Source organism: Bombina bombina, chromosome 1, assembly GCF_027579735.1.
Source record: "Bombina bombina isolate aBomBom1 chromosome 1, aBomBom1.pri, whole genome shotgun sequence".
NCBI lineage: Eukaryota > Metazoa > Chordata > Amphibia > Anura > Bombinatoridae > Bombina > Bombina bombina.
In genome coordinates, this window is record NC_069499.1 from 1,015,347,347 (window position 1) to 1,015,367,014 (window position 19,668).

At 38.1% G+C, this 19,668-nt stretch overlaps 1 protein-coding gene across 1 annotated transcript in view; it reads right to left on the reverse strand.

Moving 5' to 3' along the window:
* Positions 1-19,668, reverse strand: part of PPP1R16B (protein phosphatase 1 regulatory subunit 16B) — a 153,061-nt gene that overhangs the window by 125,155 nt on the left and 8,238 nt on the right. The window contains exon 2 of the mRNA XM_053715126.1: positions 31-344. Coding sequence (XP_053571101.1) covers positions 31-271 — 241 coding nt within the window. The 5' untranslated portion in view covers positions 272-344. The remainder of the gene's footprint in view (positions 1-30; positions 345-19,668) is intronic.

The window sequence follows — 19,668 nt, forward strand, 5'->3', positions numbered from 1 at the left end:
AACATCAGTCAGATTTGTGAGTGAATATACCTTCCTCTGGGTCATTCCTCAGACAGGCCTCATGCAGCGTGACCCGTGGAGGGAAAGACACTCTCGTGCTCCTGGTGGGTGTTTTCCTTCTGTTCCTCTGCTGTCTACGTCTCCTGCTCTCCTCCTCTTTCTCATTTTGTGCCCACCTTTTGAGCTGTTGCTCTCTGCGTTTCTTGGCTGCACGGAGCCGCTCCAAGGTGGAGGCTTTTTCAAGGAGCTGGAGTTCTGCCAGTAGGTCCATAGGCTTGTTAGTTGTTACTGTCAGGGCAGCAGCAACGTCAATCTTCCACAGACACAGGGACACCACCTCATTTCTGTGGAATAGCAGAGATATAGTCAGTAAAAACCAAAGTACAGTGTGCAATACAAATACATTATGATCCTAGTGTATATGCCAGAGAGGTGATGGTCTTAAAGGGATAGGAAAGTCAAAATTAAACTTGCATGATTCTGATAGAGCATGTACTTGTAAGACACTTTTAAATTAACTTCTATTTTTAAATATCCTTTGTTCTATTGGTATCCCTTATTGGAGAAAAAAAAATACACACATATCCTACACTAGTGGAAGCTGCTGCTAATTGGTGCCTGCCTACACACAATTGTCTTTTGTGATTGGCTGACTAGATGTGTTCATCTTGCTGCCAGTGGTGCAATGCTGTTCCTTCAGCAAAGGATAACAAGAGAACAAAGCAAATTTGATAATGGAAGTAAATTGAAAAGTTGTTTAAAATTGTATGTTCTATCCAAAACATGAAAGAAAACTTTGGGGTTTTCTATCCCTTTAATTTGCTACAAATTTAAAGAAAAATCCACTCATCTCTAATAACTGTGTTACACTATAGCAGAGCTCAACAAATTATCAAAATCTTAGAGGGGGCCAAAAGTTTAGGAGTGAGATTGTTTTTCAGTTTTGATTATCCAGAATATGCCCACCTCAGGGATTTAACCCCTTTACTGCATGGAAGGCATGCAGCAGCAGCAACAGCAATTTAACTACTCTATTGCCTCTTACCACTTTCACAAGTGCTGGGACCCAGTTACCCATGTGCTGCATAAGGCATCTTTGAGGGCAGCGAGTCAAGAGTTGAAAGGAAGGGAATGGTGTAGGAACAGGGCATGTCAGCCTGGCAGAAGTGATACATTGCTGTGCTGCTACGTGATGCTTAGGGGAGTTGTGACTGCGCAGTGTTTAAAAAAAAAGGTGCTTTTGGGTATGTCTGTGGTTTACCTGCTTTTAATATGGAAAGTCACGAACATAAGTTTTAGCTTTAATATCCACTAAAGAAGAATTAGTAAACTTACGGAGAGCTTAAGCTACACTTTATTATTCAGACTAACAAATAGATTTTTTTTTTATTGATTTTTTTTGCTATTAGGTTTAAATAATATGTATAATTATGCTTTATTTCTTTGTAAGTTGAAAAAAAAAAATGTACATGGAAGAGAATTTTCATTCTTAAAGAGATACTGATCCCAAATTTACATTTAGCCACTAATCAGCAAGCGCTACCCAGGTTCTGAACCAAAGATGGGCCGGCTTGTAAGCTTACATTCCTGCTTTTTAAAATAAAGATAGAAAAAGAGAACAAAGAAAAATTTATAGTAGGAGTAAATTAGAAAGTTGCTTAAAATTGCATGCTCTATCTGAATCATAAAATAAAAAATTTGGGTTCAGTGTCGCTTTAACTATGCACAGACCAACCTGCCCTATACATTATGATAATAAGTATCTATACACTAATAATAAACAATGATGCATAATAATGACATATACACTTGTGCTGAGGTTTCTATACACTGATAATCTGCATCATGGCAACACAACTTGTTAATTCTCTATAGTAAGATGATGAATATAATACACTCTATAATGTTACAGTCTATGGAACAATGAAATACCTGGCACTGTATAATGATAAGGAGTCGACATATGGACAAAATATTAGATTTAGATTAATACTTCATCACAAAAAAAACTAAAAAAATTAAAGGGACATAAATCCAAAATTTTCTTTTATGATTCAGATGTAAAATACATTTTTAAACTTTCCAATTTACTTTTGTTATCTAATTTGCTTCATTATCTTAATATCCTTTGTTGAAGAAGCAGTATTGCACTACTAGGAGCTAGCTGAATACATCGGGTGAGCCAATAAAATGAGGCATATATGTGCAGCCACCAATCAGCATCTCCTGAGCCTACCAAGGTATACTTTTCAATAAAGGATAGCAAGAGATTTAGATTAGATAATATAGAGATTAGATAATAGAAGTAAACTAAAAAGTTGTTTTAAATCAAATGCTCTATCTTAAAAGGATATGAAACCCATTTTTTTCTTCTTTCATGATTCAGACAGAGCTTGTGGTTTTAAACAACTTTCCAATGTACTTCTATTATCCAATTTGCTTTGTTCTCTTGGTATCCTTTGTTGAAAAGGATGCCTAGACTCAGGAGCTGCTGATTGGTGGCCGCACATATATGCCTCTTGTTATTGGCTTACCCAACGTGTTATCTAGCTCCCAGTAATGCATTGCTTCTTCTTCAACAAATGATACCAAGAGAATGAAGAAAATTAGATAATAGAAGTAAATTGGAAAATTGTATGCTCTATTTAAATTATGAAAGAAAAAAATCTGTGTTTCATGTCCCTTTTAGGCAACATCTTCAGGACAGCAGAGAATCAGATGGACAGCAACTTAAAAGGATATAAAGCCCAGCATTTTTCTTTCATGATTCAGCTAGACAAGAGCATGCAATTTTAAATAACTTTCGACAACACATATTACACTGTGTTATGATTTATTTTTCAAAAATAAAGTCAAAATGGAGAATCCAAGTGTGAAAAACTAAGTACTCTTTATGATTCAATAGCTTTTAGAACCACCTTTAGAAGCAATAACTTAAAGGGACAGTAAACCTAAAAAATAATGTTATATAATTCTGCACATAGTGCAGAATTATATATCATTATTTTAGTGCTATAGTTATTAAACCTTTTTTTTTTTTAAATATACCCATTTTACAGACCTGCTCTCTGCTGAGCGGGTCTGTTATATTTACTCAGTGCATCGGGCCAGCTGTATAGTCACAGCCCTTCCCGACCGCGCCATAACATTAAGTGCAGCTCGCTCCTGCTGTCTGACAGCAGGAGCAAGCTGCACTTTGTGTTATGGCGCGGTCAGGCCGGGCTGTGACTATACAGCTGGCCCGATGCACTGAGTAAATATAACAGAGAGCAGGTCTGTAAAACGGGTATATTTAAAAAAAAAAATTCAAAGGGAAAAAAAAAGGTTTAATAACTATAGCACTAAAATAATGTTATATAATTCTGCACTATGTGCATAATTATATAACATTATTTTTTAGGTTTACTGACACTTTAAAGTAATTGTTTTTTGTACGACTTTATCAGTCTGTCACATCGTTGTGGAGGAAATTTGGCCTACTCTTCTTTACAACGTTGCTTTAGTTCATTAAGGTTTGTGGGCATTCATCTATGCACAGCTCTCCTAAGGTCCCACCCCAGCATTTCAATCGGGTTGAGGTCTGGGCTTTGACTGGGCCATTGCAACACCTTGATTCTTTTCTTTTTAAGCCATTCTGTTGTAGATTTGTGCTTGGGATCATTATCTAGCTGCATGACCCAATTTTGGCCAAGCTTTAGCTGTAGGACAGATGGCCTCACATTTGACTATAGAATACTTTGGTTTACAGAGGAGTTCATGGTGGACTCAATGGCAGCAAGGTGCCCTAGGTCCTGTGGCTGTAAAACAAGTCCAAATCATCAACCCTTCACCACCATGCTTAACAGTTGGTATGAGGTGTTTATATGGTTGTCGCCATACGTGGCGCTGTGCATTATGGCCAATATCTCCACTTTGATCTTGTCTGTCCAAAGGACAATGTTCCAGAAGTCTTGTGGTTTGTTCAGATGCAACTTTGCAAACCTAAGCTGTGCTGCCATGTTCTTTTTAGAGAGAATAGGCTTTCTCTTGGCAACCCTTCCATACAAGCCACACTTGTTCAGTCTTTCGTTAATTGTACTGTCATGAACTTTAACATTCAACATGCTAGCTGAGGCCTGTAGAGTCTGAGATGTAAGTCTTGGGATTTTTGCTATTTCTCTGAGCATTGCACAGTCTGACATTGGGGTGAATTTGCTGGAACGTCCACTTCTGGGAAGATGGGCAACTGTCTTGAATGTTTTCCACTTGATATTAATCCTCTCTCACTGTAGAATGATGGACTTTAAATTTTGCAAATGGCCTTATAACTAGGGCCGGACTGGGAATAAAAAACAGCCCTGGAAAAATTTTAGACCAGCCCACCAGCCCTATAATCCGTCAAAGACACACAAAACATATATATTTATATATATTATTATTGGAGGCTTACATTTACCCACGAATAAGCAAGCATAACCCAGGTTCTCAACCAAAAATGGGCCGGCTCCTATGCATCACATTCCTGTTTTTTAAATAAAGATAGCAAGAGAACGAAGAAAAATTTATAAAAGGAGTAAATTAGAAAGTTGTTTAAAATTGCATGCTCTATCTGAATCATGGAAGAAAAAAATTGGGTTTAGTGTCCCTTTCACATTCCAATGTTCTTTACTTACAGGATATTGTCCCTTTTATTGTAAATACACATACATACATACACATATACCTGTATATTCCTATAGATTTAAAGGTATAAATATGTATTTTACATGAAACTTATCAGATATATATAGAAATATATATTTAATAATAAAAAGTGCATTATTTTCTATGTGTAGTTCATAGGAATATAAAATATGAGTAACACGCAACTTAGAACTAACTTGGTCTGTTAAGCACACGTGAAGAATTGCTATCATTAACGCACATTATTGAAATATAAAAAAAAAAAAATGACTATACATACTGCAAAATATTTAGATATATTATATAGATTTTTTAGAATATGTTACAGTATGTATAATCATTTGAAATAGTTTTTATTATCGGCCATGATAATTCTTTAGCACCTTTTGGGTTTTTGCTTGCGCAGAAAGCCTCTGTCTAGTGTTGTTTATGCTCAAGCGCTCCACGCATAATCTAGCCCTTAACTTTTAAAGGGACACTGAACCCAAATTTTTTCTTTTGTAATTCGGAAAGAGCATGCAATTTTAAGCAACTTTCTAATTTACTCCTATTATCAATTTTTCTTCGTTCTCTTGCTATCATTATTTGAAAAAGGAGGCATCTAAGCTTTTTTTTTTGTTTCAGTACTCTGGACAGCACTTTTTTATTGGTGGATGAATTTATCCACCAATCAGCAAGGACAACCCAGGTTGTTCACCAAAAATGGGCCGGCATCTAAACTTACATTCTTGAATTTCAAAAAAGATACCAAGAGAATGAAGAAAATTTGATAATAGGAGTAAATTAGAAAGTTGCTTAAAATGTCATGCTCAATCTGAATCGCAAAAGAAACATTTTGGGTACAGTGTCTCTTTAAACTTCAATTTCAGTGCTTTTTCTGGAGATACTTCAAGACTTCTTGTATTTGAAGAAGACCATGAATATTACTGTAATTTGCAGAAATGCTTAAACTTGAAAATAATTACACTGCCCAGAATACAAAAAAAGTAAGTGCCATGTCTCTTTAGTTTATTATATCACTGCCAGTTTTGGTTTTATTTGGGGAGAGGCAAGGAAATCATTTGACTCCAATTAGACCAGGGGAACATTCACAGGTGTGTCCCATTTGATTTTCGTTTGAGTAGTAATAGTAAGATATTTATAAAAGTGACAAGAGGTCCTGATTTTTCCAGGACAGTCCCAAATTTAGGAAGTCTGTCCCTAATTTTTCAGATGTCCCACATTGTTCCAAATGTATCTTACAGAGTTTTGTGCTACTTATTTAGAGCAAGAAATAACTATTCCCTCTAAGACGTGTGTGCTCTTACCTTATAGGGAACAGTTATTTCTTCGGCTTAAAAAGTAGCACTCATTTTAGGGCCATCTCTTTCTAAATAATAATCAATATCAGTGGCTGTTGTTCTTTCAGTTTGCTGTGGTGTGTTGTAATCCCTGTCTTCTTGATAGCTGCATTACTCTGTTTTTGATGTGCATTTATAATAGCGCTGCTGTTTGCTCACACAGAAATAAATCAATAGATGTTTTGTTTTTTTACCCCCTCTTCAACATTTTGTCCGGAATTTGGGTCTAATCATCTTACATTTATCAATCTCAAAGTCAAAAAGGATTCTCCCAATTTTTTTTTATTTAATTAAGGCTTAAAAAAAAAAAACAATGCAATGCAATTTATTTTGCTTGTTTGTGCTTTTGTCACTGAAACCCAATTTGTTTCTCTCTTGATTCAGATAGCACAGTTAACAAGCAAGCAAAAGAAACAAATCATTAGAAATTATAATACCATCTTCTTCTTTTTTAAACATAAGTTATTTTAGCCAGCATATCATAATCTAGAAAGTTTTACCTAGCGCTCTGTAGATGTATCGGCATTAGAAAAATAGATCCCTACAACTGTATTAAAACATACCTGGTTGAATGTAAAAGCAACAGGCTAAAAAGCAATTTGTCCACTAAAACATAACTAAAAGAGAAGAACCGGGAACTTTGAGCATATTAAGCCCATATCAATGCAATATTGGTGAAAATCACAATAATTGCAGAAAAAGACATGGACAAAACTGGTTTAGGGTAAAACATCATCTTGCTCTTCAGAATCAAAGTCTTAGTAACTAAGGCATCTGTGCAAGCATTTTATCGTCTTGTAATAAAATTAGTCTGGAGATAAAACAATGAGGGAAGCACCAGACCTGGAAACCAAATATTGTCTTTGCCAGACAGATAGTCTTCTGCATTCAATCAAGTAGGATATGCACAACAGAAAATAATTATGTTAACTGTCCCTTTAAACTTTTAATGGGGCTTTTATTTCAATTTCCCTTTATTTGAGGTAAATGACCAGTCCCACTAAAGAGCAAGATTATATAATGATTGGGATATTTAGTAAGTAAAAGGGATCATTTCAAAGTCATATTAACAACAATACAATAAATATTCTAAAACACAAGCAACAATAAATCAAGACAGTCTGATTTGTCAGCTAACATGTGGCCAAGCAAGAAATATTAACAAATGCACTGCTTTATTAACAGAGCCCTAATGTATATGTGAGTATAATGTCATTAGATGCAGTAGCAATATGGACATGAGATAACTTTATTTGATATGTTGGCTTGCTTAGGTTTTAATATGGCTCTGGTTTAGTTCCACTGAAGATGAAACTAATGTAATGATATTAGTATGTTTAAAGGGATATTATACACTAGATTTTTTTTGCATAAATATTTTGTAGATGATCCATTTATATAGCCTATACAGTTTTTTTTGTTTTGTTTTGCTTTTTAAAAAGTATAGCTTTGCTTTTTTTTTTAAATAACATTGCACTGATTTTCAGATTTGTAACCAAGCCCCAAAGGAGAATACTGATGTATACCTTCTCCAGCTTGCTCCTGTTTGTGTAAAGGGTCTTTTCATATGCAGAGGAAGAAGGGGGGGGGGGTCTGCTGTTTTTGCTATACAACCACTTTCAGTGGGTGTTCCAGCTACCTTTTCAACAGAGCTAAACTGGGAGCTTCTAAGTAAGTTTTTAAATTGTTTTATATTAGATTTTTATATCAGTATCAGTGCATATTATTCTTTATAATAGTGTCTATTACATGCAGTTATATGAAAGGTTGTGTATACTGTCTCACTGATGAGCAAATAAACATAATGACAAAGTTAATGACAAAATTTACAAAGAGCTCTCGCCAATTCTATGTAGCTGATTCACTAAACCATTGTTTCTCAACTGCAGTCTTCAAGTACCCCCAACAGGCCAGGTTTTCATAATAGCTGAACCAGTGCACAGGTGAAATATTCAGCTGATGGGAGAGAACAGGTTAGTAACCATGGTGTTACTGATCAGCTGGTTATTTCACCTGTGCACTGGTTAATCTATGATTAAAACCTGGCCTGTTGGGGGTACCCGAGGACCACGGTTGAGAAACACTGCACTAAACAACAGCGAGACGAGTGATCTTTATTGATCCAGCTGCGTAGAATAACAGGATCTGGTGAGAACTCACAGACAGGAGACAGCTCTTATCATGTGTAGAACAGATGCTGAGTACAATGTATCAGCAGCCTCTCCAGCCTTACAGGGAGTGCAGAATTATTAGGCAAGTTGTATTTTTGAGGATTAATTTTATTATTGAACAACAACCATGTTCTCAATGAACCCAAAAAACTCATTAATATCAAAGCTGAATATTTTTGGAAGTAGTTTTTAGTTTGTTTTTAGTTTTAGCTATTTTAGGGGGATATCTGTGTGTGCAGGTGACTATTACTGTGCATAATTATTAGGCAACTTAACAAAAAACAAATATATACCCATTTCAATTATTTATTTTTACCAGTGAAACCAATATAACATCTCAACATTCACAAATATACATTTCTGACATTCAAAAACAAAACAAAAACAAATCAGTGACCAATATAGCCACCTTTCTTTGCAAGGACACTCAAAAGCCTGCCATCCATGGATTCTGTCAGTGTTTTGATCTGTTCACCATCAACATTGCGTGCAGCAGCAACCACAGCCTCCCAGACACTGTTCAGAGAGGTGTACTGTTTTCCCTCCTTGTAAATCTCACATTTGATGATGGACCACAGGTTCTCAATGGGGTTCAGATCAGGTGAACAAGGAGGCCATGTCATTAGATTTTCTTCTTTTATAGCCAAATATACCAAATGACATTCGTAGCACCTGCTGTGTCCGTGATACACATGTATAAATATATATATCATATGAATATTGCCTTCATGTCTTACCCCGTTTACGGCTTCAGCTCAACACTCCCCTCCTCAATATTACTTATGTTAGCCAGAACAAACAGTCACACATGTAGTAAGATCATTGTACTTACTATCTCCAAATGATGCATACTGCCAGTCCTGGGGATATTTGTCCACACTCGTCTGTTTACCGGCCAACCCTTGACCGGTCTCCGTAGCAGTGGTCCCTATGGCATGTAGCGCGTGTGTGTGTGTGAGAAGGACTTCTACCCTCTTCCGGGTTCTGGCTAAGTTGGCGTCTGACGTATGTCCAGGGGGAGGGGAGTGGTGTAGGTGAACTGGGGGAATACTCCGTTTGCGTCCCCAGATGCAGTTCTTCTCGGGAGACACAATGTGCCGCTGGATATCAAAGGAAGTTCATCTGTGCCTTGCTCATGTCCTCAGCATAACCAATCAAATAATGAAGCAGCAGGCACTAGCTTGAACAATTATATACGTTCCTTTATTGGGTGATAAAATAACATGGAAGCAAACGGGTTTACAACTTCAAACCCTTCAGGCAACAACAAAGTGGATGGTGGTACTACATGTACCCTAACGCTGACGCGTTTCGGCTATTGCCGTAATCGTAGCTGAAGGGTATCTCTACCAAACTTGTATTTAAACCATATAACATTAAATCATTGGTTAAAAATTGTACCATGTGACAGACACACCTCCACTTACCAAATCATATGATCACTCCTATGTCTTGCCTGTTCTGCTCGGTTGCCAAATCACTAACAGCACTATAAGTTAAATTATAAGTATAACACTTCACGGTCCTAGTGCTCATCTCCTATATTGACAGCCTGGTTTATCTAACATGTGGATGTGGGTATATGGGTATATGTATACTGTGTGATGTGTATGACCTTATATCATATCTTGGTGTTAAGTTCACTTTACTTTCAGAATGTTAGATAGAAATACCTATTTTATATTTTTATATCCCTAGTCATTTGCTATCCATTATAACCCATACCCTCACATATATATGTAAAAGAGATTAAAAGCCCAGCTGGAGATATTTTGAAGCACCAAATTCTTAAATTTCAGAGGAGGGTCAGACCTATTTACATTACTTATCATATATTCATATAATAAGCTAAATGAATGAACAGCATATTTTCTTTGGACACACAGGTCAACACCAGTAATTTATTAAATCAAATTCAGAGTTGAACCCATTGGGAACTCTGGTGTTTAACCTGTGTATCCAGAAAATTTCTCTCTTAGAAAGGAGAGCTTCCCTATCCCCTCCTCTATTGTCAGTGTGTACCACTTCTGCAATAGTCCATGAGAGGGATAGGGGATCGATCCCCTATCCCTCTCATGGACTATTGCAGAAGTGGTACACACTGACAATAGAGGAGGGGATAGGGAAGCTCTCCTTTCTAAGAGAGAAATTTTCTGGATACACAGGTTAAACACCAGAGTTCCCAATGGGTTCAACTCTGAATTTGATTTAATAAATTACTGTTGTTGACCTGTGTGTCCAAAGAAAATATGCTGTTCATTCATTTAGCTTATTATATGAATATATGATAAGCAATGTAAATAGGTCTGACCCTCCTCTGAAATTTAAGAATTTGGTGCTTCAAAATATCTCCAGCTGGGTTTTTAATCTCTTTTACATATATATGTGAGGGTATGGGTTATAATGGATAGCAAATGACTAGGGATATAAAAATATAAAATAGGTATTTCTATCTAACATTCTGAAAGTAAAGTGAACTTAACACCAAGATATGATATAAGGTCATACACATCACACAGTATACATATACCCATATACCCACATCCACATGTTAGATAAACCAGGCTGTCAATATAGGAGATGAGCACTAGGACCGTGAAGTGTTATACTTATAATTTAACTTATAGTGCTGTTAGTGATTTGGCAACCGAGCAGAACAGGCAAGACATAGGAGTGATCATATGATTTGGTAAGTGGAGGTGTGTCTGTCACATGGTACAATTTTTAACCAATGATTTAATGTTATATGGTTTAAATACAAGTTTGGTAGAGATACCCTTCAGCTACGATTACGGCAATAGCCGAAACGCGTCAGCGTTAGGGTACATGTAGTACCACCATCCACTTTGTTGTTGCCTGAAGGGTTTGAAGTTGTAAACCTGTTTACTTCCATGTTATTTTATTACCCAATAAAGGAACGTATATAATTGTTCAAGCTGGTGCCTGCTGCTTCATTATTTGATTGGTTATGCTGAGGACATGAGCAAGGCACAGATGAACTTCCTTTGATATCCAGCAGCACATCGTGTCTCCCGAGAAGAACGGCATCTGGGGACGCAAACGGAGTATTCCCCCAGTTCACCTACACCACTCCCCTCCCCCTGGACATACGTCAGACGCCAGCTTAGCCAGAACCCGGAAGAGGGTAGAAGTCCTTCTCACACACACACGCGCTACATGCCATAGGGACCACTGCTACGGAGACCGGTCAAGGGTTGGCCGGTAAACAGACGAGTGTGGACAAATATCCCCAGGACTGGCAGTATGCATCATTTGGAGATAGTAAGTACAATGATCTTACTACATGTGTGACTGTTTGTTCTGGCTAACATAAGTAATATTGAGGAGGGGAGTGTCGAGCTGAAGCCGTAACAGGGGTAAGACATGAAGGCAATATTCATATGATATATATATTTATACATGTGTATCACGGACACAGCAGGTGCTACGAATGTCATTTGGTATATTTGGCTATTTTCATTATATGTTCTAGTGACTTTTACGTTTGTGAGCACTGCAGTGTAACTGCACATTCATCATAGTATAGCCAACTGCTGAAATTATATTGCTAACATGGAAACATTTCAAAATACGGACTTGCCTTTACATTACTATTCACTATCAAGTTCAGAGGAGAGAAGGAGAGACGAACTTGAAATTGAAACCTTGTTTGTTACTGATCGTACTAAGTTTCCGTTAAGCAAGTTATTTGAAGAAGCTGAGCATTTGTTAACCAAAGAATGCCGTTTAAAATGGGACATATGGACATTACAAAAATATATAAGCCTGGGCATAATCCCAAGAGGCTTACGAATCAATAAATTTCCCACGTTTCCCGTGGAGGACACAGAGTTTATTGTGGCATGGAATGCCATTCTTACGGACTGTTCCATCCGTCTGATTAACATGCTGATAGAGTTTAAGAAAAAACAGTTGCTTAATGTATCCATTGAAATAGAGTTATTGCAGTCTGAGTTGAGCATACGCAGTACATGTACTAAATATGCAGAGTATGACAAAATTTTGCAAAAATCCTTAAATGAAGCCAAGGGGGTTATTATGGAGGTCAAGCATGAGAAATACTTGAGAGACCAAAGGGATTATGATAGCAATAAAATTTACATTTGGAACAGAAAGCTTAGATCTCAATCATACAGAAATAAGAAAGGAAATATGGGTGGGCTCCAAGGACAAGAAAATAAGGGCCATCACACTCCTAAAAAAGTAGTCACATTTGTAGATAGTGAGGCAGAATCTCAGGATGAAAACTATAACACTGGTGCCTCTTCAGGAGAGGAAAGTACCCAAATACCTACACCCATACCAGCTAGCAATATAAAGACAGCTTTGGGATACACCAACACTAGAGGTAGAGGGAGGGGTAAAAATAGAGGTTCCAGAGGATCTAAATATCAAGTATTAGAGGCAACAAATAGGAACACAGAAGTCTCTACCAACATGGCTTTAGAAAGAGAAAGGGTTGAAGTAGAGCAGGTTTTTTCCAGGCCCCCGGCAGGACCCGAAGGGGGGGGGGGAGAGATGGAGATCTTACAAAAGAAAGATATCCAACAAGGAGGGGCCGACAGAACAGAAAGTACAAGTAAAATCTATAATCAATTTATCAGATTATATCCTAAACCCCACGGAAGAAAAGGTTCTTGGTTTGGGGTTAAGTTTTGTTCCCTCTTATAATTTTGATCTTTTTTCAACATTGGTGGATGTGAATAAATTAATAAGATCTCTCACATTAAAAAAACACTTCAAAGCATACCCCTCTGATGATTATTATTGTACAGATAGACAGGAGAATAACACAACATGTGGATTAACATTTAATGAATGTTGTGATATAGTCAATTTAGAATCATTGCAATCAGAGAGTCATACTATAGACCATGACTATATGCAATCTACCACTGCCAGTTGTCCCAGATTCAGAGGTGAATCTAAGTTTTATCCTATACAATCTAGAGGCCACCTTTTGGAAAAGTTTCACAAAAGGGTTGAAGAGGATCTCAACAAATTGGTTTACACCTCTGAATCTGGGTCAAAAGACAATTTGACCCCCAAAGAAAAATCTGCACTAAAATCTTTGAGTGAAAATAAAGATCTGGTGATAAGAACAGCAGATAAGGGGGGCTCTATAGTGTTGATGAGTAGAGATTTCATTGTGAAGGAAGCACACAGACAGTTAGAAAATCCTCAACAATATACCATATTAGCTTTTGATCCAACTATTAGGTTTCAGAGAGAATTATCTCACCTGATAGATGATGGTAAGGAAGCAGGATTTTTAGATGAGGATACCAGCAATTTCCTCTATAACAAAAATCCCAGGGTTCCTACCTTCAACCTTTTACCAAAGGTACACAAATCTTTGGTGAATGTTGAGGGTAGACCTATAATTAGTGGGATAGGATCTATGCTTGAGCCACTCTCTAAGTGGCTAGATTCGCTACTACAACCATTAGTTGGGGAGCTTTTAAGCCATTTGAGAGATACAAAGCATCTTCTAAAGGAAATAGAAGAGATTACCTGGTGTCAGGATCATCTGTGTTTTAGTTATCTGAAGTAATTGTCCTGTTTGGAAATACACTCCTTGATTAACCTGCCTATATATAGCACTTACTTACTTATCCTATTGCTTGTTATTGTCCGTCTGCCGCCTCCTGGTAGCCTGCGGTATTATCCTGAGCCTAAGCTAGTTCCTTCTGCCTTCCTAAACAACCGTCTCAGCATCAACTGTAGAACCGGATCTACATCGGATCAGTGCGTGTGACGTCACACGCCGACCACGGAGAAACAGAACTCCAACCTTACCGGACCCTCTACTACCGTGAAACACTCTCCAGTTTTGGAAATTACCCTGAGCATTCTTAGGGGTTATCCCCCACAGGTACTATAGATCTATACTTGAAGGTTGCTTCCTTTCCGCTACGTTTGTGCACTGCTGCAATTCTAAGACCAATTTCTTTTTTTTCCATTACTTGCTAATTTTTTCACTTTTTGCATATTCACAACTTGTGAGAATCTTTAGTTTAACTATACAGCTGTATCATAACATATATCATTGCTCAAATTGTTTATCATATGTTAAATTTATACAATCACTACATATGGGTTATACTCTGAGGGACTCTGCTACATAATTTCAGTGTATTAGACACATGGAGTAACTATAGTGTCCTCTCACTATTCTCCCAGATATCAAATCTCTGCAAATTGATTTATCTGTTGTTTGACACTATCACAGGTGATAGTTCATGTCATACATCAGAATCTCTACCTGCTACATACCACCCATTTTTTCTATAAATATATATAACTAAAATCTCAGCAGCTGCGGTTCTTAACCTCATTGTATGATTTTATTCTCAACACCTAGCAAATCATACAGCACCTGACAGAATAACAAGCCCAAAAATGGACCCAGCTGAGATGACTGCCTGCATGCAAACCTTAAATCAAAAAGTTGACTTACTAACAGAGGGGCTGTCTACACTTAAGGCAGAAAATAGTGCCCTTAAAGCTTATATTAAGGAATATATAGAGCCTAAAATACATTCCTCAGAACCCCAAATCAGCCAGCCTGAGAAATTCTCTGGTGACAGGTCCCAATACAGGGATTTTAAAAATGCCTGTCTTTTGCTTTTTACACTTAAGCCCCAAACTTATCCAAATGACAGGTCACGAGTTTTGATTGTCATTTCCTATTTAAGAGGTGAACCCCGCACATGGGCCAATACTTATTTTGAGTCTAACGACACCATATTAAATTCACTTGATGCCTTTCTAACAGCCATGGGTCAATTATATGAAGATCCTTTTAAGCAACAAACTGCTGAGACAGCACTTAGAGCTTTGAAACAAAGAAAAAGGATTGTTGAAGAGTACATCACAGACTTTAAAAAATGGGCAAAAGATTCCCAATGGAATGATGTTTCTCTTAAAAACCAATTCAGGCTTGGCTTATCTGAGCCTATCAAAGATGAGCTATCTCGTATAGATTTACCCCCCACTTTAGAAGGACTTATAAATCTCACTATTACAATAGATAGACGTCTCAGAGAACGTATGCATGAGAGGGCTTACCCAGAGACACACTACAAAAAACACTATTCAAACCCTACACCTCATGCCTCTAGTAAAACAACATCAGAGCCTATGGATATCGGTTTCCTGAAGGGGCCCCTAACTACTCAAGAAAAAAACAGAAGACGTGAGAACATCCTATGTTTATATTGTGCCTCAGACGAGCATACAGTGAGAGAGTGTCCTTCTTTGCAGAAGCAACGAAAGGGTAAGAATGTAACCACCTACTCCTGCTGTAATACTTATGAATCTACCACGACGTATTGTAAACTTGATCTTTTGTTACAGTGGGATCTCCTACGAGTCAACGTTCCAGCCATTATTGACTCTGGTGCTACAGCATGTTCTATTGATAAGGAATTCACTTATAAAAATAAAATACCACTGGTGCAGAAAAAGTCTCCCATTCTTTTGCGTGGTATAGATGGTAAGATTCTTTCCTCAGGACCTGTTGAATTTCAAACAATTCCCTTGTTGGTATCTACTACTGAACATCACAGGGAATATATATCCTTTGATGTCATTGCTTCACCAGTATCACCTGTCATACTGGGATTGACCTGGTTAAGTTTACACAACCCCTATATCTCATGGGACACACTGTCACTCACATTCAGCTCTAAATATTGCACCACTACATGCTTTCCTATTGCCATCCTCCACACCACTCAGGTAGATGCAGGAATCAATATACCTAGTGAGTATAGGGATTTCATAGACCTTTTCAACAAAACTGAGGCTGAGACCTTACCCCCACACAGGAAATATGACTGCCCTATAGACTTAGTAGCAGGAGCAGATATACCTTGTGGCCACATATTCCCCCTCTCCAAAACTGAACTCGAACACCTGAAATCCTACTTGGAGGAAAATCTAAGGAAGTGGTTTATACGCCCTTCTACCTCGCCGGCGGGAGCCGGAATATTTTTTGTTAAAAACAAAGACGGCTCCCTAAGGCCCATCATAGATTACCGACAACTCAATAAGATCACCATAAAAAACAGGTACCCCTTACCCTTACTCCTATTCCGGAATTAATCGAAAGATTAGAAGAGGCCAAATTCTTTACAAAATTGGACCTGCGTGGGGCGTATAATCTAATCAGAGTACGAAGTGGGGATGAGTGGCTGACGGCGTTCAGGACACGATACGGCCATTATGAATACACAGTCATGCCTTTCGGGCTCTGCAACGCCCCAGCCACCTTCCAATACTTAATAAATGACCTGTTTAGAGATATCTTGGACATCTTCATAGTCATATATCTAGACGACATATTGATATACTCTAAGACCCTATCCGAACATGTGTTACATGTTAGGCAAGTCCTATCTCGGTTAAGAGACAACCACCTATATCTCAAACCTGAAAAGTGTATCTTTAATTCACAGAACATAGCTTTTCTTGGATACATAATCACCTCATCAGGTATTCACATGGAGGAATCAAAGATACAAACCATTAAAGACTGGCCCAGTCCTAAGTCTAGAAAAGAAGTCCAAAGATTCTTAGGCTTTGCGAATTTTTATCGCAAATTTATAAAAGATTTCTCTAAACTCACCAAACCGTTAACCACACTAACGAAGTCCACCATACCTTTTAGATGGAATCAAGAAGCTCAAAAGGCTTTTGAGTATTTGAAACTCAAGTTTACCACAGCACCCATACTAAGGTTTCCAAATCCTCAGAATCAATATATATTGGAGGTTGATGCCTCAGACATTGCCGTTGGTGCAGTTTTATCACAAAGAGACACCATAAAACAACCACTTCATCCTGTCGCCTTCTTCTCCCGATCTCTAAATGCAGCTGAACAAAATTACCCCATTGGGGAAAAGGAAATGTTGGCTATAAAGTTGTCCCTCGAGCACTGGAGACACCTCCTGGAGGGTACAAGTGTTCCAATATTGATCTATACGGATCACAGGAACTTGCAGTATTTAAAAAGTACTCGCACCCTCTCTTCTAGACAAGTAAGGTGGCAGCTGTTCTTAACTAGATTTAATTATCAAATAGTCTATCGTCCAGCAAGTAAAAACCACAAAGCTGACGCTCTCTCTAGGTTATCATGTTATGAACGTCACCGTACACCTGACGAAAGTTTGATACCTAGAGATCGATTTATTTCATTTATCTGTGACTTCAAACCACAATTGGTACAAGAACAAACGGAAGATCTGACAAAACCCCTATCTCTGGATAAGAAAGATGATAACCTGTACTACCATCAAGAACTTCTATACATTCCCCCAATCCGGAGACAAATGGTACTCCACACACTCCATGATTCTCTATTAGCGGCTCATCCAGGTTCAAGGAAGACACTCGAGCTCGCCAAGAGGTCTTATTGGTGGCCTAAGATGTCTCAAGACATAAAACAATGTCGCTTCCTGCCATACTTGCACTGTTTCTAAATCCACAAAACAAGCTCCCTGTGGTTTGTTACTACCTCTCACTACTCCATCAATTCCATGGACTGAAGTAGCCGTTGATTTTATAGTTGATCTACCAAAATCAAACAACTATAACACCATCCTTGTGGCTGTAGACCTGTTTAGCAAAATGGCTCACTTTGTTCCCTATCACAAATTGCCTACTGCTATGGAAACAATCCAACTACTCATAAAAAACGTATTCAAACTCCATGGATTGCCTACGTCTATTCTCAGTGATAGAGGAACTCAATTTTCCAGTAGATTATGGACGAATTTCTGTACGACATTCAAAATAGATAAAAAACTCACTACAGCATATCATCCACAAAGTAACGGGCAGACAGAGCGATGCAACCAATGGATTGAACAGTTCATTCGACTCTACTGTTCCGATCAACAAGACTCCTGGTCCACACATTTACCATATGCTGAGTTTTCATTCAACAACACAGTTAACACCACCACCAGAACGACACCGTTCTATGCCAATTATGGATTCCACCCTCGGTTCCATTTTCAACCTGATATTCGTAGCAACTTCCCGGGAATATCTGAACTGACAGATGCTATCTCTTCTAACTTCACTACCATACAAACTGCGATACAAGAATCAAAGGAAACCCAAAAGAAGTTCTATGATAGGAAAAGAAGAAAACCTCCTTCTTATGCTACCGGAGATCTAGTCTGGTTATCCACCAGAAACCTGAAGCTTAACACCCCTTCGAAGAAATTCTCTCCTTTATATATCGGACCTTACCCTATAACTAGGGTTGTGAATGTGAATGCTGTTACGCTTAAACTTCCAGATAACATGAAAGTACATCCTACATTCCATGTCTCCCTCCTAAAACCATATAAAGCCTTGAGGACCTTCCCATCTGATTCTGCTCCACAGGTCTCAATAGATCCAACCACAGAATACGAAGTTGATGCCATATTGGATTCTCGATTGTTCCGTGGTACCTTGCAGTATCTTATCAGTTGGAAGGGGTATTCATCGGAACATAACTCCTGGGAACCTGCTAGCAATATTTCAGCACGCCGGTTGATTTCAATATTTCATCGTAGAAACCCAGACCGTCCGCACCCTTGAGCCCCGGAGTTGCTCCTTGGAGGGGGTGTACTGTCAGGATCATCTGTGTTTTAGTTATCTGAAGTAATTGTCCTGTTTGGAAATAGACTCCTTGATTAACCTGCCTATATATAGCACTTACTTACTTATCCTATTGCTTGTTATTGTCCGTCTGCCGCCTCCTGGTAGCCTGCGGTATTATCCTGAGCCTAAGCTAGTTCATTCTGCCTTCCTAAACAACCGTCTCAGCATCAACTGTAGAACCGGATCTACATCGGATCACTGCGTGTGACGTAACACGCCGAACACGGAGAAACAGAGCTCCAACCTTACCGGACCCTCTACTACCGTGAAACACTCTCCAGTTTTGGAAATTACCCTGAGCATTCTTAGGAGTTATCCCCCACAGGTACTATAGATCTATACTTGAAGGTTGCTTCCTTTCCGCTACGTTTGTGCACTGCTGCAATTCTAAGACCAATTTCTTTTTTTTCCATTACTTGCTAATTTTTTCACTTTTTGCATATTCACAACTTGTGAGAATCTTTAGTTTAACTATACAGCTGTATCATAACATATATCATTGCTCAAATTGTTTATCATATGTTAAATTTATACAATCACTACATATGGGTTATACTCTGAGGGACTCTGCTACATAATTTCAGTGTATTAGACACATGGAGTAACTATAGTGTCCTCTCACTATTCTCCCAGATATCAAATCTCTGCAAATTGATTTATCTGTTGTTTGACACTATCACAGGTGATAGTTCATGTCATACATCAGAATCTCTACCTGCTACATACCACCCATTTTTTCTATAAATATATATAACTAAAATCTCAGCAGCTGCGGTTCTTAACCTCATTGTATGATTTTATTCTCAACACCT